Genomic DNA, 21,579 nt, shown 5'->3' on the forward strand with positions numbered 1-21,579 from the left:
TGTTAAAGTAAAATTACCAATTATATAAGTTCTGCCTTGTAGCTGAATAACTGACTTGATGCATATGATTACCGCGATTATCATGAGGAGAAACCATTACGTTCTGAACAAGCGCCTTCAATGCAAAATGAGCAGCATTTATTATTTAAAATAATGGAGATTTACTGTCGATTATCACGTGCTAGTATAATATTTTTGATAAAAAAAAAGCTGAAAAAAGATGATACAGTTTCAATGATGTATTAAAACGATACTTTTTGCCTACTTTCATTGTTGCATATCTGAGTAATCTGTAGTAAATTAAGATGTATTGCTATATTTTAATACAGGCAATAGGCAGTATGCAAGAGATTCCGCCTGACCTCCCGGTGCCCCTCGCGAGACGTTTAGTCGAGGTGTGTGATCAGATGCAAATTAACAAGAAAAACTGCCGCGAAGCACTAGCCACTATCGAACTGCTCAAACAAAATGTGTGAGTATTAGCGAAAAAGAGCAGAAGATTTTCGGACACAGATATGGTGTATCTGCCTGAGACCTGAGACAAGAAAAACTTATGTCTGCGCCTCTAGAAGATTGAGCTTCCGTGGGATACCAGCATCATGGAATTTCATATGTCAATGAAAAATCGATCAATTTAACTTTCAGCTCTGTCCAATTATTTCTAATTGTTGAGCTTTTGTTCCGAAAATTCCGATTCATAATAACAATACATATATACATACATATATGTGTACGCTCAGTCGATAATCTAGCATTCCGTCGCCTTTGATCGAATACGCCACTTGAACTTCTGATGGAATGAAATGACACGCTCAGGCAGGCCAGTTGCTATATACGAATGAATAATAATGTTATAAATTAGTCAGTTAAATTCAGCTTTTAGTTACGACTCTAAAGACCACAATTTCATAAATAAAGTCATTTTAACTCAACACTGCACGAAGGCTCACACAAGTGTTTTTCGTTGCTATTGACTTTTTGGAACTCTGCTACAAGTAGATTCCACTTGAACCTAAATATATTTCTGCTTAATTCTATGTGAAGTGTATTATGTTACGCCACGACCGAACTGTTACCCCCTGGGTTTTCACTTAACATAATCAGTATAATAGATCAGTGATTTAAATAATTATGTTCCTTTCATGTAAATCACATACACTGCCTTGTTAAGCGTCATGTTAAATAATCTTTCCCCTAATTTCAGCGGAGCGGCAGACGAAGTAGATCGAACGCTTCAGTCACCTTTAAAGGTCGACCAGTCTACCCAGACGCAGTTCGGACCTGTTCTCCGACAAAAACCACTAGAAGGACCTGAATGTTTGGCTGGGGCGCATGAAGGAAAACGTAGACGGACAGATGAAGAATCAGACGAAGGATAGTTGGGTGAAGTTCAGCGTTTAAACCATTCATGTGAATAAGCAAATTTACAGGAAATCCTTTGATACAAGTATCCCACTTATACCAAACTGTAGCTCTCGGCTGCACGACAGATGTCAGCATAGTGGTTAATAACGTCCTTTACCCGTACAGGCTTCGTAGTGTACAGCACTTTTGGTCCTTTTCAACCAGTAGTGTGTCGTACAAGCCACTGCGTTGGGTTGGTATCATAATACGATAGTGTTACGGCTTTACGTTTTTCTGTCACTTCGCAATTTCACTGTCAATAACAAACGCCGCGAGGATTACTTAGGTAATAGAGCAGGCATTTCTCTGATCAAATGTTCTCTGTTGTAGATCCATTGAAAACGGGGCGTTTCCTGATTCTTCAAACTGTTCCCTCACAATATATAGCACTATCGATATCAAGAATGTTTATCAATGTTTTCTTTTTTGTTCAGAAAATGCTATTCGCTTGAAGCTATTTGAAAAAGTTACATTGCATATTAAATGTGATCAGTAGTTATACGTTACAGATTCAGTGTATCACCAAAATGAACACGTTTTGGCCGCATCTGGACGTCGCTTTAGTAGTGGCGCCCCTGTGACTATTCTGTAGTTTTTGCCACCGGCTGAATGCAGCAATTATGAATCTCATCGAACATTTTGTTGAGCAGACGGGGCTTGAAGCTCATCTAACTTCCTACGATTAATCTGACTATTGCCTGAGAACCGACTAACCTGAGAAGTATAAACACCGTTCCTAGTTAGGTATATTACTTTCAGAAACGTTCAACCTATATATAAGCAGGTTTTCAAAATATGTAATATTTGTAAAATTGAAAAAATCGATTACAAGTGTGCAGAAGCGAGACCTGGCAAAGCTACGGTTGATCCAGAGCTTACGCGATATCGTATCGAACAATCATTTGTTACACTGACATAAGCTCTCAGGTAGATGATAAGATTTCAAGAACACCTGGTAGCTTAAGTTCAGAATCGGGACTAGACACATTTCGTTTCAAGCTGTGAGCGGCCAGCCGTATGACGCAATGCTGAACAGCTATACCGTACATCAAAATCGGAACGCAATATGAATGTGTTGCCTTTTTTTCTCCCTAATAGCATCTATTTTAGCCCGGACCTAAATGCTTCATTTCATAACAGTATTTGTTGGTTGTTCAAATAAAGGTTGCAGAACTGCCGGAACAATGAAAAAGGTCAAATTCAGCGTAACTTAGAACGTAGAAATTTGAGGTCCCCGCTCTCAGATTGGATCCTATAATCAGAGGTTTCTAGAAAAACATAGCGTATGCCGTGTTTACCGGTAAACGTAACTCTCCAAAGTCACTTCGCGAAGGCTGATTTAGTCCTAATCGTAGCAAAAACCACTTCACCGTAATGAGCCTGAAAAGATTTGCGGGTTATTAAGGGGTAAGCTGGTAGAAATGCATATACTTGAGGTTAAGAGCCATCGCCGTACACGCCCTAAAAAGCTACTTCTGAAAACGGCTTTTCTTATTTTTCACGAAAAGAAATCTGTTGTGTTCTACCACTAATTCAAACGCTTTTTAAAAAGAAGCATCAATTATAAATCTAATCACTCCTAGTTTATAATAACCGATGACGTTCAGCCAATCGTGCAAGTATATTTAACCGGCACTTAAGGAACCCAATAGACGAACAGCTTCTTTCTCTACACATAGCGGGTTTTCAGGTATTGGAGCTGTTTAACTTGTTTTTGAAACGTTTACAATGATGGCTTAATTAAGTATTTTCTAGGCAAAATGCGATAGATGGATGGGTAGAGCATCTGTGAAAACACTTCATTCATAAAGGACTTTCGTGTTTCCTAACCTAAATCTGCTTTTTATCTTCACATCTTCTTTTTAATAAACAGTATACACAATGTAGCTGGTGTTCCGTTCTATATTTACAAACGTTATGGACATTCTCTGTAGTAACTTTTTTCATTTGGCAAACCATAAAGGTCTGTGATGATCGATGCGTGTAGGATTATTTTGAACATCGTAAGCTGGCACGTAAACAGTGTAACACAGAAGGAACACGGACAAAAGAACTAACGCTTCGTCGCAATGCCTGCAGTAAAGGGTAAAACTATTATTATTGCGTTACACTTTACCAATTACGTAACATGGAATATTCTGTCTCATGAAGCTGCACACATACGATATATGAAATTATCAGGTACGAGGATCGAAGCTGGATCAGTAGAAATGATTTGTGAAATTCAATTCAAACGAATACCAACATCTTTAAGGATTAATTAGCTTCCGAAAAATGTAAAGATTGTGAGAACTACTAGTTCATAATCGGATAGCGTCCGACCATACCGATGCGTAACCTATACACGAGCTTGAATTAAATCCTATATGGCAAATATAGCGGATGATTTACTAAAAATTTGTACTATATTAAGAATCCATATTAATTCGCAGCTACCCTATCGTATATTACGACAGTATGCTGATGATTTATTTGTGTCCATAAGCCACATAGATACAGTTAGCTATTTAGTACGTGCGCTACTACAGAGTTGATTAGGAAATTGTATAGCATCTTTATTATGAAGCAATGTAACATAGAGCGGTACGCCGTGTATAAAAAGATTCCATTGCAAGTTAATCTCACACTCATTTCGAATATGGCGTCAAATAATAGCTAATAACTGACTGCCAGAGGAAGGAACGCATGGATATACAAAGTGTTTACTGCCTTTTGTTTGAAGCGTTCCATCTAAACGTTTTTCGGTACCTTTTTCACATTTCCATCCACTCGTTCCTGCCAGCCACTAAACGTCGAAAATGTCTCTCGTTCTGTCTTACTTACTTATTAAATATATATATATATATATGCTTACTTAGCCTGGCTCTAAATTTGTCGTTGACAGCAAAAACGGATGGCGTGTCATAGCCACTCATCTTTTCAATGTCTGTAGACGTTCGTTTATTCATTTATTTATCCATAACAGCTCAATGCGCTCATTCCGCGCCGGTATCCTCTAGTGCGCAGTGCATTCAACTTCATGTAGCTCTGTGAAACTTTTTCCTGCGATACTTACGGACATGTATTGGACGGGCTCCCATTGACACCGAAGCCGGTGGCGTATTACTTACTGGTTTTCGATTTCGTCGTGAAGGGTGTGCCCTGTACATGCACGAAATATATGAGACTATGCGTATGAACCTCTACGTTTACCAAGTTAATCTCAAAGCCCTACTAAACCAATTAATGATAAGGCATATAGCAAATTCGACAAGATGTAACTCGTCCTAAAAACAAATATTTTAGGCAATAGAAAAGCACGCTGAGACGATATTCTTGTAAAAAACAAAATAGCCCCCTCTCCGACTACACATATAAAATTATATAATTACGTTTTGTTGAACGTATCTACTAATCGTATAAATATAGCTTTTGTTGACATGTGCTTTTAGTTGAAGTTATCCGATCAAGGGTAAAAACAATAAAAAAAAAAACTAAGTTTTTCCGTTCGAGTTAGCCGAACATAATTTATTAAGCTAATATCATTTAGTAAGCACTATCGCCGCCAATACTATACATACTTCCAATAATCGGGGTATATATCCGCTTCGAATCCATCAATATCATGTCTGAATGCATGTTGGATTGATATTTCGAACAAGGTCTATACCCTGATCCAGCAGCACTGCGTTTCGTCCGCCGTAAACAAGCCCATTACTCCATTTTTCGTACTGCCAATCTCAATCGATGCGCCTAGAAAATGATCAAAGACCCACTGAGTTAGACACTGGCTTGGATTGACACCATATTGACCGGCCTTACATTACAATGACTCACTAAACATCGTTATTTCAAGATGTTTTACCAAAGACATCGATTCGATCTAGGAACAAATGATAAGGCTGTCCTGGGTTCAGTTTTCGGGTCAACGGGGTGTTTTGATAATAAAAAGGAGATTTTGATAATTAAAAAGATGATAAATAAAAGGAGGCGCCTAGTGATAAGCGTCTTTGAAATTTAGCATTTGTAGTATTTGAGAGGAACGGATGTTCTTTTGAACCGCTCTAAACTTATTAATTCAAGTTAAGGCAGTTAAAATTAATGCAGATCCTTCGGTGGGAAGGTAGGACTAGTACGTAAAATAGACACACTGTAGTTTGCTTGTTCATTAAAGTTCGAGTTAGTGTCTTTAAATTTTGTAAAAGCATTATCAAAAGAGTCTTTTGGTTTACTAACTGCTAAGACCGGTATCTAACTTTCTCCTGCGTAACTTTTAACGAAATCATACTATTTGAATATGCTTTGTGGGAGCTGGATGTACTCTGATGAATTTCTCAGTTCGGAATTCAAGTTACAGAATACTTACGATTAGCTTTAAATTTTATTATTGGTAATCAGTGCTACTAGCAGTCGTGCAACGGTGTACGGTGTTTTAGACGCTCGCTACTTTCTGGCATCGTAGGACGTGCGCCATTGATTTCATTGTCTGACCTTCGTCCCGAAAAACACTAACAGCGCGAATTCACGAAATCCAAGAGGGAATAACGTTTTGCTGGTCATCCCATTTGGGTAAAAGTTGCGTTGTACGCAAATAGAAACGCTCTAAAATAATTATTGATTGACATACATTTTTAATACATGTAGTATATTGTTTTAGTTATTCACTGCACAGGCTGTATTGCTTTGTACTGTTAGTGCAGCAAACCATAGTCTTTTTCAATCAGAAGCTTACTTTTTCGACTTATATAGTACATTACTATGATTTATAATATGATATGACATGCACTGGACTCCTATTAATGAGCATAACGTGTAGTCACGTTTCGGAATTTGTTCTGAATGATTTTGTGGGATCGGCTCCCACCGGTAATTTACCAATCTAGAAAATGATAAAGTCGAAAACAGATAGCAACTAGAGCGTTTCAGTTGTCTGTTGCATACAATATCATCGATTTTTATATAAATAATAATAAAATTATGAGTGGATTATATCTTTGGCTGCTTTTTATCATCCAAAGATTATTAGATTAAGAAAAATATGCTTCTACAAAAACGAGGATAGTTGATAAAAACTTAATGCATATAAACCACTAGAAATGTTGTCACTATTCTGACTTTACCGAAGCCTAGATAAAGAAGAGTAAGTACTGAGAAGCATTACTTCAACCGAAACATATACAGACTTACCTATAGTCGATAGATATGTAACGAGCTATCGATAAGATCGTTTCTATTATGTACGGGTCAATGAGGGCATTATCAGTCATGGAAATTAGATTTGGCAAGGCCACCCAGCCGGTGTTGATATAGTGGTAACCCATTTGTCTATTGAACCTACAAATGCGTACTAATCTGGGTTTGAAACAGGGTGTGGATACATACCATTTAATGCTGGAAACCAGCCATATCAAGAACAATGTTTAACGACATTACCGGACATTGCACCCAACGCATTTATTTTGGGCCAACTTTAGATTATATATATATATATATATATATATTAGAGAATATTTTTTAATCCTTTTTTATTTACGCATTGTTTTCGTATGTGATCTGTCTTTAATCATCCATTGGCAACTACTTTAGTCACGTTTCGTAGATGGGAATACAATCGAATCAATTCTTTCATATCAATTCGTATGGCACTAAAACGTCAAGCCTTTTTTGTAGCCAGGTCTTTAAAATACTCAAAAAATTTTTAGCAGTGGGCGTTTAATTGTGACTACTAACGTGTCGGTCTTGCTTAATTTTGTCAATCATTTCTTTAACCTCTCTATAGTGAATCGACCACTACAAGCAGTCTCTGGGCCGTTCCTTCCTATATATATAAGAAATAAATCTAATGGCTTGGCGAGAGAAGGACTTTTTCTCAACAATAGGTTTTTTTTTGAAAACATCAGCGCTGGCTGGTTTTTGTGGCTGGCTGGATCGTTTTTCGAACGCCCAAATATTGGAGCGGAGTTTTAAAAGTTAATGCGCTCTTTGTGCCCCTACGTGATATGCCTTTTGAATGCGATGATGGCCTAATTGTGATGGGAACAAACAATCGATACACGCTACAGGATTACGGACTAACTAGAACACGAATATTTAAATCACCATAACTGATTAATATCAGACTCAATTAGACTTCTATCTCCATTGGAAACCCTATCAGAGCGGTGCTACTCGGGAGACTCCATTTCAAGTCGAACCAGCCTTGCCAATGCTAGAATATACAAAATAGGCTACTCGGCCTCTACCCATTGGACCCAAAAAGCAGAAACATGTTCCTCACTGGACTGGTAAGATAGAGATACACTCGAAGGTTCGACTACAAGGATTAGTTCATGACCACCTACAAAAACGTAAGCCTTCTTAAGCCACCTCCTTGACCAAACCATACCTAAATAATAGTTGTGGGATAGACTAATTGCCGCTAGTGTTGCTAAAATCCTTATAAAAAGTGCACGATCATATACGAAAACTCTTGAATCTTCCGCCATTTGTTTAAAAATAGTTAAAGTGTCTTCATGTTAAGGCTCTGACCTAGAATCAGCATTCTCATTTTAGTACTGCCATGACGAGAGTTAGGTCCAACCACAATTTTGATGAAGTAGGAGGTCATATGAGGAGGTCAAATGCACAATATTTACCTTCGAGACACTCCCAAACTTGCCAAACTACACAGAAAAATAATACAGGTGTAGGATTTTATAATTTTTCGTTTCAGATCATTTGATGCGAGAGGCATTTATCGGAGTCTGCTACCATCGCAGATACATTTTTCAGCTCATCACTAGTATTTACCCTCAATTCTACTAGTTGCCGTGGCACTCTCGTCATTTAAAATGTCTGTAAGCTCGTCGGCAAAACAAGTCTAGTTCACCATTGCAGTACTCTATCCCTTTATACAGTCGTCAATAATATTGCTTGCCATTCCACTACCTCGTATTTAACCGTGAGTTGCTCTTATTATTATAAAGCTTGGGCATCCGAGGGCGCCGTATTCAATTTCTAACATGAAAAATATATCAATATATATCGGGCTAGATGTGGCTTGAGTGACACATGCTGGTGCTAGCTAGAATTTAAGCTAAAAAACATACAGGTGGCAATATTAAATTTACAGTATTTGGACTAAAAATAAATTGAATAGAATCTTAAAACTTATATCATGGGAAAATAAACTCTCTAGGCGATAAGTAGGATAAGACGAGGAGAACGAAGGATAAAGGGTAAGGTATATGTATCCGTATCTTGAAAAGATTCTGCAGTCGTTATGTTGTATACGTTTTAGGGGCTACGATACTGAAGACGCAAAGAATTGAAATCGCTAAAAATATGCTATAACACAACTCTGGCCTTCAGGGTCCTGCACTACGTATTGCCAAAAATAAAATACTTAAAATTGCTTATATCTGACTAATTTGCTTGAAAAGAGCTCAACCAATGCCAGTTAATCCATCCCCTATTTTATAAGCAGCTAAAGTAACTAACTGGAAAAACAAGAACTTTACATTGAGATGTTTTCATGTTTGAAGAAAAATATCTAGTTATTTTCTAAGACTAAGTAACTATGCTATGCCTCTTAAGCTAGTTCGTTTAAAAAAAGTCGTCCTTAAGAGTCCTAATATTCTTGTCAATAATAAGAAGCATTTGATTCGTTTATCTATATCCTTGTCGTTTTTGTAATTACTATCGAAGCTACTGTCATCGACAAAATACAGAGCCAAAAAGCTGTAGAATAACGATGACGGCTTCATTGAAAGAAAACTCAGACGCTCAAATACTAATCTACGAAAAACATGGTCTCGTATCACTATAACCTGTGCTAAAATTAGCTTTATATATAGAACAGTTTGAGAATGCAACTCTATTAACTTCAATTGAATGATTCATACTTCATATTACGGTAGTTCGAAAATCGCTTCCAAATAACACAGCAGCAGCAGCAGCAAAGTATTAGCGCACTGAATGAGTCGAGCTTTCCGTTTCAGGGTTGAAAACAATGTACAATTGTGTATATCTGTTGTATCTTCAACGGCTCGAAACAAATCCGTTTTTTGTCCGATTGATTAATTTCTTTCACTTTGAGTATTCTGTGAAATATATTAAACGATAATACAATTTCAAAACCCGTTCAACATCGTCGAATCAAGAGTTCCCTCTACGTTTCCGAGAACTTATGCTGATAGACCGTCATCACTCGCAGAATCTGTTCATGCGGTCATTACTGCGAGCTCGAAAAATCGCTTTACAGTTTGAGAAATTCAGGCCCCGTTTTCGTTTATTATAGGATTAGCCGCGCGCCCGAAAGGACCAATCAAGCCAAGTACATCGAAAAATTAGTTTGCCATATAATTATTCTTGCGGTCATTATCATATGTTACCGCCGGCCGCCTTTACGCCGGCCATTACGCTAAAGCAGTAAATCTAAGCCTCGTATATATTAATCGTTTATAGTAAAATTGAGATTTTATTCTACAAAATCTGTATCATCGTCTATTCTAGATATAATATCTGCTCAATAAAAACTGAAACTCTTGTTGCCCCTAGTATGAAGCTTTTGTAAAAAAACATTTTCAAACATTACAATCTTCTTCCTCTTTCGGCTTCGCTTTTGTTGAGATACTCGCCGTTGTGTTTCTCTAATTTTTAATTGTATAGTTTTTAAAAGTAAGAAAAATGAGTGAAATGAATTTACTGTTAGTCTAAAACCGTGCACTCTGTTACAGGAAGAAAAAGCCCCTATCTTCAGCGCCGCCGTTATTTCTAAGCGCTGTAACGTACCTCTAGTTGATCGTGAATAATGAACTAATACAATTTATACCATTCAACATAATGACTGTGGAGATTGATCATAGTAAATCACATCTCGTTAAGTTGATGCCTGCGTCCTCTACCATAGGTCACACACCAACGCCATTACTAGAGGAATAAACAATTAGTCAAACTATATGGAGCATACTTGCTATCGGATTAAAAATGATTGACATCTTTTCCTTTATCGTATTGTAGATGACTGCTAGATGACCATTAAACTAACGTGTATACGTACGGTTATCAGACACAATTAAACTTGATTTGAAAGATAGAATACGGGTAACAGGTTCTGCATGTGCGACGGCACAAAGCATACAGCAACTCAGATTAATATATTATAATAGATTTTAGCATAGGTACATCCCTTTTGCTTATTTTCTAGCTTGTATGACGTAGGATTTTCTGAAAAAAGCTTTTGATCAGAACTATAACGGTCGCTTATAACGGTCAAAAAGTTCTGGTATACGTCCCATAGACAAAAGCATACACAAAACGTAATAATAAATTACATTTATTGACTACTATATTCACTAAAACATACAAGACATTAGTTATTTGCTGGGATCGTTCATAGTAAAATTTAAATCTGTGTTATTTTGCGCGTATAGGGCATATGTTACTTGCTCGCTTCTACTATGCGTAAGCAGCGCGTTTACATTACCGAGAGGATAGTAAGTGGTTTCAGGTGCCATGACGTTAGCACATCCTTTACAGTTAGCGTTGGAAATTGCCATTCCTTTTTTGTGTGCCAGACTTATCCGCGACAATGTGCTGCTGTACCTCACATTGTAAGCATGCTTGGGCTTGCCTTCGAATATGTACCTCCAAGCACAGCCCTATCATTCGTACATTTAGGAGTTTTGGGTAAGCTATGAAGTAACCTTGTTCTCTTAGGCCTATATGAACTGAAGGTCAGACTAATCTTTTTCTGCTACTGTAAAACACTGCACATGAAACGGGTAAGCCTTCAGATTAACTCAGTATTTGGGTGTTACTTGAGCGTGTAAGTCTGTACATTACTGTTACGGATAGCTAGTAATGTGATTATACTGAGACATTTGAAATAATTTTTAATGTCATTTATTCATTTAGTTATAACGATGGCATAATATGAGTCGATCGGGCAGATGAACAACTGTCGTTTAACTTCTTTCTCCTAATAGTAAACAGCGATATCTGCACTGTTCATGATATAGAGGCAAGCTCATAGATGACACAAGGTTTTGGGCTTATGTATTATAGATTTGTTGTACTAGTGCAGAATTACTTCACACTAATAACGGATAAGCTTAAATTATGTCTTCAGTGAAAAAAGGACTATAAAAGATGATAGGATTAAAAAAGATGATCGGCTATTGTTTATATGATAGAGTTATGACTAAATACATTCGCATGCTTAGTTCTATTTGATTTTTAGGTAAGAAAACTGCCTTCTTTAGGCCGATAGCTATACCTTAGCCGCGACTTGTTAAGGCCGTAGTCCGTTTCTCCAATGAGCTATTAGAAGTATAAAGAACACTTTTTTTTTAACACTACACTGTAATATGTTGATGTACATTTTGAATAGGTAATCTAGTTGCAGAAGAAGACCCTTCCCTCTCTGATGAAATTAGTTACTCGAACATTACAAAAGAAGGAGTTGATATGTAATGAAATTAGGTATGATTCATAACCAACAATCTAGACAATATCATAATTCCTTCATATAATCATATTACGCTTCTGTAACTTTGTAATATGCGAAAAAGTTCTTAGAAGTACTCTTCAAAAATAGTCAAACGTAACAAGAAGTTGATTCACTACGATACCTAATTAGAATTATCTGTTTGCGATATGACAACAACTAAGTTATCATACCAATATACAATAAACAATCATGCTGTGAACAACTGCAATACTTAACGGTAGTGCTTTAAATAAGAAATATTAGAAAAAAACAATTCCACTCCACGGAGAACAAAGACTACAAACCCTTTCGCGACTACGGAACAAATGTCAACTTCACGATCACAGGAAAATGGCTTTAATGTACTAATGATGAACAGACGATTCAAAAATATCGCGCCACAGTTCGACCTAAATGTTCTGCCCTTTCCTACCCTCTATTAATTGATCCTTCCACGCTCACTATGAATTCGGTCCCTTGATGCGTTCGTCGCAATCGTTTGTGCTCGCTTTTCTGTTCCCCTCTCCCTGGTCTCCCCTTTTTTTGCTGAAAGCGCCCACCCCGGAAATCGTCTCACTACTCGTTATAGCCAGCAAAAATCAGCATCGCCACCATCAAGCGGGAGAATCAACTAAGCGATATACAAAAAATATTCGATTAAGTCGATTAGCAGACGACACGAGTTAGGTGTAGCAGTCCTCTGTGTGTTTTGGCGTTGCCAGCAGCATATCCAGCTCCCACCGTAGATGTTGCGGGACACGCATTCGCATAAACACAGATCGCCAGCTTCATCGAGAGGACGGCACTCGTAAGCGCTACAGCATACACAATACACGCGGGCGGACGAGCGGACGGACGGACGGACCGACCGACAGACAGACCACTTACACACATACAACACACAGAGAGACACTCAGAGCAGCAGTAACAGCAGCACTAGTCCATCACACAGACGGATTTATCACAACAGTGAATGAGTCAGAACGAAGTGTTGCCATCAATTGCGGGGGAGACGAATTTGCCTAGAGTAGTTGCCTCTCTAGACTCAAAAACAGGTGAGTGCTCGCCACACACTGACGATCACGGTGCTAGTCGACGGAATCGTAGCATTGCTGCAAACTGCTAAGCGAAAATGCATCAAAGGCCCAGCGTCCACTATCGTTCAATTGGCTAGACTGTAGCCTTTTGCTGCCTGCTGCTGGCTTTCTAGTGGCCGTTTGCCTGTCCACGGTACGGGAGAGGACTCAATGCCTTTGAATTCTATTTGCTACATGTGGCTGGGGATCAGAGCCCGGCGGATCCTAGAGCCGCCGCCCCCTTCCCCCGGCCTCTAGCATCGCACGACAGAGCTTAAGTTCATTCAATCGTTAACCCATATAGTCCAAGCTACTGGACGTTGCATAGGCGTGCGATTGCTGAAATAATATAAGAATTAATGAGTGCAACCAAAAACTTGTTGCTTAAGGATTTGCTTAACCTTAACAACATAAATTAAACTGGCAAAAGGACGATTCCGAGCTACAGCATCAATAAATTGTTTCCCGTTTAAACAATTGTAAGCGTATGAGTCTCGATGTAAACGAAAAATCGCAACAGATCTGTCATATTCAGCCAAATGTGAGTTTTTGCTTTTCAATTAATGAACATCATTCAGACGAACTAAGCCCAACCAATTTGCTCATCATGAACGTAAAGACGATAAAACGTCATTAGTTAGCCAACTCTGACATTTATTTCGGTTGTATTGAGTAAGAACAAATTAGAATCTGGATATAGGAGTGTGGTTGCCTTGTTTATACTGGCTAACTCCAGAGTAGTGGTTATTAATCAAATAGCTGCTTTTTCATTTGTGGACATCAGACTAACTGACGAGTGGAAGCCTTTTACTTGTGGTTGTAAATGCTAAAGAGCAAAAAATGCCCAACAAAGATTTACTTTGTCACAGACTGTCAACAGAAGAGGAAATCTTGCATTGAATATTTAATCAATTTCTGACTATATTAGATTGTAATATAATTCACGTTTGCTTTGTCGCATTTATGGATTATTTTGTGGTTGATAGTTGATACTCTTAGAAATTAAATGATGAAAAAAGTACCGAATACGAGTCTACTTATTTCAGTAAACATCTAAAGTCACCAATTTAAAATGCGAATTGACTCAAAATTCAGCTGTACAATACATCAGCACAAGCAGTCCAATAGTATCTTTAGTTGTCTAAATCCAAGTATATTACAAAGGATAGACAGATAACAGTCTAAAATTTCGATACTGTCGTAGGTTAGAGCCAAAAAGGTTAATTCTCATATATACGACTATAATGATTACGTATGGTGTATTTTTGTGCTAGCCAGCTCAGTTTAAACCCAATTTCCCGCTCAAATGTCTCAGTTGACAATCACAAAACAGCTGTGATAGAGAGGCCTATGTCTCATTTGAGAAATCTGTATTATACCTCAGCTCTTGGTCAGATTAGTGCTTTCTGATGTTTTAACTATTCTTATCTTCTTTTTCAATGTCTTAAAATCAAGCACCACATATGGATTAAAAAGTGAATGAGATTTTATGACGCCCTTGCACAATTTCGCTTCTTAGATTATTCTTAGCTGCTTTGTCCTGGATCAGCGCATGCATATGGTCGTCGTGTTCAATAGAAATTGTACTGCCGGTTCACATCATCCGCCAATACTTAGAAGATTGATCGTTCACATATAGATGTGTCTGCAGAAATACAACAGATTCAAATAAGACTATCCATTCCACGGTTATTCAGTTGTGAAGAGTACAGTAATATGAAGCATTGGGAACACATTGTTGGCGTACCCGTCAGAGTTTACCGAGTACTAGGAGTACTTGGTCTGTGGCATTAATTTATAGGCCTATTATTTGGTCAGCTACATGATCACTTTGTATTAGCCATCGGTATAATGTTAAATGTCCTTCCAGGCGTAACCTCCTTGGTCTTTGATTTACGATGGCATGTTTCACAAGCGTTTTATGGGTGATTTTTATATTTCTCAAAAGCATCTTCTTGCTGTTGGCATTAAGGATTTGTTTTGTCCAATAGTTTCCAGTAGAATTATTTTTTAGTTTAAAACTTTTAATCTATAGGATTCGTGGATAGTTTAAGATACTATGATAATTCTGCCTATCTCATCTGCTTCTTTTTTGTTCTGAAAAAGGATGTGCAAAACCATACAAAACTCTAGCCTGTCAGAGCTTCGAACTGGCTTTTTTTATAGATTAGAAGTGCTATTCATATGATGAATTTATAATAAGGTATATGTCAACCATACTTAAGTATCTTCTAACTGCTGTCTTTTCGTTTGTTTTTTTCTTTTATTGTTAATTGTACTCTAGCCGGCTGCGCGATGGCGAAACGGCCTTCCGTAGCGGAGGGCCCGCCGGCCAAGAAGGTCCACTTCGAACCGGTGCAACTTGGTGCGGTGTCAACTCTTGAGGAAATGGACATGCGCACCCTGCACTTTCAGAATCGGAAACTGGCACAAAGGTACGACCGCATAAATTAGCAAATCAGGTACTAATTGTTCCATTCATTGCAAGTCTGGCTTGTATATGTTTAGATCATGCGCAATAAACGGTGGTCAGCATTATGCAAAGTACTCATTCATCAAGCAACTTGATATACAAAATCAAAAGCTACTATATCCCGACCGGCCACAGCGGTTTTTACTTACGGGTGCGGTGATGACGTTGAGAACTTTGAAAAGGAAGGTGTTCAAGTCGAGCGAAGAATGGGAAGCCCATGTAGGACTAATGCCATAACGACTGGATGCTGCCGAATAAATGAAGCTGCGTAGTAATTCCCGGCTACACGACGATGGTCATGAAAGCGCTAAAAAACAAAAAACAGAATCGAGAACGAAGGATAAAGCCTTCCTGAGCTCTGCTTTAAATAATTTAATAATAATAAATCGTTTCCCGTTCGGCCGAGGTAGTATTGGAATAATGACGCAGAACCAGGGAGAAAAGGAGGTGTAAATTTAATGGATACTGTTGCAATCAGAAGACGCTAGCCAAGCCCCATATTTCCAAGACGAATGCAAAGAGGTCCGGTATCCAGACAGGGCATTTACATATCAAACTCGTTTGAAGAAAGTGATTTTAATCCTAGAACAGAGCTTTTCTCTGTAACTGTGTTCGACAATAAAATGTTGCACAACATATTACGTTGGTCCAAATAATTTAATTACTAAAATTAATAAGTTATTATCCTATATCATATGCTCACTACATTTTGCTTAGACTGGAACAGCGACATCGACATGAACAAGAACTTCGAGGTCGAATCGAACATCTGGAGAAGCGACAACAAAGCGATGAAGGTGTTTTAACGACAGTAAATCGCTACTGGAATCAGTTAAATGAAGATCTTCGCATTTTGCTCCAACGTTTCGATGCAGAGACGGCAGACGAGATTGAAAAAGAAAATGAAGATGCAGCAACAACTTCATTCATGGCAACCCTCGCACAATGGGACAAGGAGGAGCTCGAAGAACGTCTTGGTCAGCGAGTGCTCGTGTCTACAAGGGCAGTGTCGAAACTACTGCAGGCCTTTGACCGGCTGATGCAACGCAATCATAAGGTATGGCTGGCAAACGATTGTTATCTATTTATCCACGTGAATTAACCTGTACCATTCTTGCTGTTTTGGCCGCAAATATATTCTTATAGTGAAGAAAAGTGTTTATACAATGATCACGACCGCGATAAAAAGACATTTTTTTTGGGCAAACAATGTATTTGACTCATATTTTTGTGTGCGTAAAAAAAGAGTTCTGTGAAAGGTGAAATTCTTTAGTATTACCTTTCTTTTATGACGGCTTGTATGAGTAGCCATCAAAACGTTTTGTACATAATTTTTCCTGTTTTTACTTCAGATAATGGAGGCGTTGAATGGAAAGCAGGCAACAGCATCGTTGTTGGAGAAATCAGTTCGTGCTCTCAACCAGGAGTTAATAGATGAAAACGCCCGTCTCCAAGCTGTGATAACGCGTCTTAGCGAAAAGGACCACTGCGCAGAGCTTCGACATAGCGCGTTACAGGACCGAGCGGATTCGCTCGAGACGAAAAACGATGAACTTAATAATAAGGTTGAAGAACTTGAGTATGAATTGCACAAGAGCTGGGCACGTTCCGAAAAGCTCGATACATCGCTTTCGGATTGTCTGCAACGGCTTAAGGCGCAATCAATGCCGGCGGGAATGGGTGACAAGGGTGCAGGTGATTTGGCTTCAAAGGGCTGCCTCTCTGTGGAAGTCTACAAAGGGAGCAGCAAAGATAGCTGTCAGGGACCTTCAGAAACCCTTACCAGTGTGCGCGTAGAAGAACTACAGTCTCTACTTGAAGAACAAAGAGAATTAGCTCAGGTATTTAGCCATTTATGATTAACAAAAATTACAGAAGTACCCAGCCTTTAATCCTAGTCCTCTTATAGTGTATATATATATATATATATATATATCCTACCTAATGGTGGAAACGTCTAGTTCTCAGAAGTGAAGGACACGTTAGTGCATTACATATACTAAGCACATGTGTTTAAACTTAAAAATATATGAATGTGTATTTTTTGTTTACACCGTAGGGTTGTTCTCATAACTTATAAATAGGTATAATTTCAATCACCTGTATAATACCGTTATCAATCGAATTGAGGTGAGGAACAAAGCAATCTGTGTTTAGTCGCCATTAATCATTTCAATTAACATCCCAAAAATAGTTGGTTAGAAAGATACCTTTATGTAAATTCGTGAATTGTATCTGTAATAATGAAAGCAACATATACGCGAAATATGGATATCTTCAGCTATAAAGGCTTATAGTACCACGATGTATTTTGCATCGTAGATGTATTTTGCTGTCAGTAAGTACGAGCTACTCCATAAGTCGTATCCATTAATTATTATTAAATCTGTACCCATAAGAGTTCCCTTAAGCATCCCTTACGTTTTGTGGTTATGTATTCATTTACAAAAGGGCCGAATTCAAGAGTTAGAACAACTGAATGAAGAGCATAAGGTAGCACTGCGTACGATCGAGCAGCTTAAAATGGATCTCCAATATCTTCCTGAACACGTCGTCAGAGAAACCACTGAGTACAAATGCTTGCAGTCTCAGTTCAGTGTACTCTACAATGAAAGCATGCAACTTCAGACCCAGCTTGAGGAATATCGCCAGCAGTTACAGGGCGCTCGGCTCTCACACCAGCGGACGATTGAACGAATGGAAAGCGAAGAGCTCGCAATGCAGAAAAAACTTCGCACAGAAGTCATTCGCCTAGAAGATGCACTAGCACAGGTATAACCAATACAGTATGTCCCAAAAAACGCATCTATAGTTCGAATGATCATAACTCATTGTTAGTTTATTAATAGAATCCATAAAATGTTTAACTTTTCCTATAACCGCAGCTGTCGAAATTATTATCGCTGTGATAAATACGTTGCTGGTAATAATGGATTCTTGATTTACAAACTTTAACAAGCATTTCATGTGGTATTATCACGCATTGTTACTCAGTTTGCTTTCAAGAACCTTCTAGCGTTGTCGGTTTCCTGGCGTAAGCAACATCTCCAAAATACCCCTGTAGAAAAATGTTTCTTGACGTCAAGTCTAGATAGCGTAGATCACGGTCTCTTTGTTTAGCCCATCTATTTGGAAGATTCTCGTCAAAATATGCGCTTACACGACGATGCTTCTGTACAGGCGCCCCGTTCCGTTCAGAATAAAATTCGCTATTCTGGTCCAAGTCCTCCCAATAGCGCGGTAAAACAGATTCTTGTAGTACATTCAAATAATTGACACCTATATTTTAGAAGTAAATGACCGAAAATATCCTTTGCTTGAAATTTCATATCACATTGTAAATGCTGGTAACTTCACATGATGTTCCTCCGTAATATGTGTATTTACAGTTATTTTAAAAACATTTCGGATATTTGTGCAATATAATTTTAACATAGTTTCATTGCTTCAAACAATCTTTCCCCGCAAACCGTGCACTTTGCTCACATTTTTCCAAGTACAATTCATAGAATTGAAATTTTCGATTTTATAGTCTTGATTAACCTGTACCGCTGTTGGAAATTTCCTTCGCTATTTACGTCTTAAAATGCGAAGGATCACTGGGTTTGGTGATTCCAAGCTCACGACTCAATCATCTCAGATTTTTGGGATTTTTCTTTATAAGCTTCCAGTGCTTTCTCGAGACTGGTTAATGTTCTTTATCTTCCGAGACGTTATCCATGAACATACAGAACAGTTCCGTCTGTTTCAAACTTTTTTCTTTATCCGATTAATTGTAAGTCGCGCTAGTGGCTCTGCCTGGACCTTCCTGTATTTCTGCTACATTTTCATATATCTAATAGTACTTTATATAATAAATATTCTTTGGTCAAAATTTAATTTCGGTTCAGTCGATATTTCTAACTATTTTTACTCTCAAAAAAGAATGATCAGCTCGTTAAGCAGTGTATAGGTTTAGAATTTTACATACCTTTTAATAGTTCTTTTAGCGTTTGTTTTCGAATGTTTACACTGAAGGTCTCGTACGGTCAGAAGTAAGTTTGTTTTGATCCCTCGTTTGGTATTTGTTTGCTGAAACCTGTTTTGATCTATTTTGATAAGGCAACTTTGTTTTATTTAATTTCAGGTAAGCTGTAAACAATACAGATTGCTATAAAGCTGTAAATAACCACCCATTCTGTCTCCCGTCTTTTCTAAGGTTTTATACAGCTAGAAGCGGGCCTTCGATTCCATGGGCCACCAACTTTCATCCTGTTGATTGGAAAGAGTAAATCATTTTATAATTGCGAATCATTCACTTAGCGATTGGATAGACAGCGTTACTAGGAGAGGCGTTTATTTGTGTTACATGCAATATTTTAGAAGTTAAGTGTGCTTTTAAAACGTGCTAGTTAAATTTCTCTAAATTTTTTTGTATGCTATTTCTTTAATCAGGTTCGTAAAGAGTATGAAAAGCTACGGATTGAGTTTGAGCAGAATGTCACAGCTAGTGAACAAGCTGCACCGCTCACTCGAGAGATGCGGAATCTCTTACAGACGCTTCAGGCGCACAATAGACAGGTTAAAGGTAAATTTTATTAGCACAGTGACAAAAAACTGCTGTGTAAAGCTCTATTGAAATCGATTGCGGTATAATGGAACTGAGATCCACTTTTTTAAAAGCCTTTACGAAACCTGTTCCAATGATCTATGTTGTCCACTGTAGGATATTAAGAACATTTGTTCTTAATTGTCTTTTGTCGTAAATGGAATAATTCGTAGTAAGCGATAGTCCATTACATATCAATGTTATCTTCCAAACATCGCAGAACACAATTAGTAACCTTCAGTTTATAATTTCTACAATTGTTCCATATACGGCTATGAACACCGCTCCTATTTACAGGAGAGACCGCGCGGTATAAACGGAAGCTAAAGGAGTCCACACTTGAGGTTGCGCGCCTCCGCGCTGAGCTCAACTCACAAGGTAGCGCGAAAAATCGAAGGAGAAGGTTGTAACTCACAATACGACAATATATAATAGTAACAAGCATACTTTTCTGAGGCTGAAGCGCTCACCGCAGACAGCGAAGCCGTAGCTAGAAGTAGTCAGGGTTCACTGAAAAAAAGTCCTACATTATAATTGCAATTTGCTTACTGTTTCGACAGGTCACCACCTTGTTACATCATCCTGTGAGAACCTCTCTTTAGGAGGTGAGCCCTCAGAAGCGACATCATCAGGGGCGGAACAGAGTTCATCCGGAAGCACTCGAGATAACAGTGCGCCATCTGTTGAGCGCCAGAGACAGCATGGCGATGATACCGTTGAGATTATGCTCGATCTCGAGGTATGTTCGCCAGCGTCGCCGCACAATGCACAGGTGTTTTTTGTCTCCTTATTTTCTTTGATTTTCCTGCTTTTCTTTGTTACGTTCAGTATGATGGCATTTTTTATTGTAAAACATAAGCCTTATTCTTTTCTTTTAGTCTAATTGCTAACTGGGTGAAGACTATTTTAGGAGCTGGAGCGAGACAAAGGTAAATCAGATGCTGAAATTGTTCGGGAGCTGCGTAGCCAACTGAAAAAAGCTGAAGAGGACAAGAAGGAATTAAAGCTTCTTCTTGATACCTACAAACAGGTACCGAAGGAAACTCGCGACAAGGTCAGTTAGTAAATCATTCATATGAAAATTTTCACTCTGATACATGAAAGCTTCTTGGTTCTAAGTATCTTAACTAAAGTAAGACATTTTACGTAGCCTTTTCAGGGCTCGTACAGCGGTGTGAAGTTTACTGTTTTTATACATTTTTTTTTTCCAAATTTTTCAAAAGCAGTGTTGTCGAGGTAAAGACAAGTCGAACAGTTTAAATGAATTTCCTATAAGGAACAAAACTAAGCCAATCCCGTGCAAACATTAATGGGCCTGTAAATAAGCCAGTATTATTGTTTGGAGACCCAAGATGAGGCGGTCATGATTCCCACAAATGTAAAACAAAATTATCGACATGTGTACAGTGATGTAAACTTCAACAAAAACCTTCCGACCGGCCAGTACGGCATGGTGGAAGGTCGAAATGGCGTAGACAGCAGCGTAGAGCAGGTACCTAGCATGCAGACTATTTCCAGTCTACGAGTCGTATCATGGTTGGACACCGCTTATATATATTGGGGCTTTCTATTAAATGCAACCTTTGAT

General features: G+C 38.3%; 1 protein-coding gene and 1 long non-coding RNA gene across 3 annotated transcripts in view; one reads left to right on the plus strand and one right to left on the minus strand.

Moving 5' to 3' along the window:
* Positions 1–4,878: 4,878 nt before the first annotated feature.
* LOC111273845 (uncharacterized) lies at positions 4,879–12,292 on the minus strand. Its single transcript, XR_002688070.2, has 2 exons — positions 12,160–12,292; positions 4,879–5,136 (listed from the first exon to the last, which is right to left on the minus strand). It is a non-coding gene; the product is annotated as an uncharacterized LOC111273845 (long non-coding RNA).
* A 192-nt stretch (positions 12,293–12,484) lies between these two features.
* Positions 12,485–21,579, plus strand: part of Bre1 (E3 ubiquitin-protein ligase Bre1) — an 11,767-nt gene continuing 2,672 nt past the window's right edge. Inside the window, exons 1-9 of one of the 2 annotated variants that reach the window (XM_022855827.2) lie at positions 12,485–12,909; positions 15,215–15,365; positions 16,121–16,460; positions 16,756–17,244; positions 17,855–18,175; positions 19,838–19,970; positions 20,289–20,369; positions 20,552–20,763; positions 20,902–21,045. In XM_022855827.2, the coding sequence (XP_022711562.1) occupies positions 12,828–12,909; positions 15,215–15,365; positions 16,121–16,460; positions 16,756–17,244; positions 17,855–18,175; positions 19,838–19,970; positions 20,289–20,369; positions 20,552–20,763; positions 20,902–21,045 (1,953 nt within the window). In that variant the 5' untranslated portion in view covers positions 12,485–12,827. The remainder of the gene's footprint in view (positions 12,910–15,214; positions 15,366–16,120; positions 16,461–16,755; positions 17,245–17,854; positions 18,176–19,837; positions 19,971–20,288; positions 20,370–20,551; positions 20,764–20,901; positions 21,046–21,579) is intronic. The other variant, XM_022855828.2, reaches the window with a different exon arrangement.

The sequence above is a fragment of the Varroa jacobsoni genome, unplaced genomic scaffold (assembly GCF_002532875.2).
Source record: "Varroa jacobsoni isolate VJ856 unplaced genomic scaffold, vjacob_1.0 scaffold_231, whole genome shotgun sequence".
In the NCBI taxonomy this organism is placed as follows: Eukaryota; Metazoa; Arthropoda; class Arachnida; order Mesostigmata; family Varroidae; genus Varroa; species Varroa jacobsoni.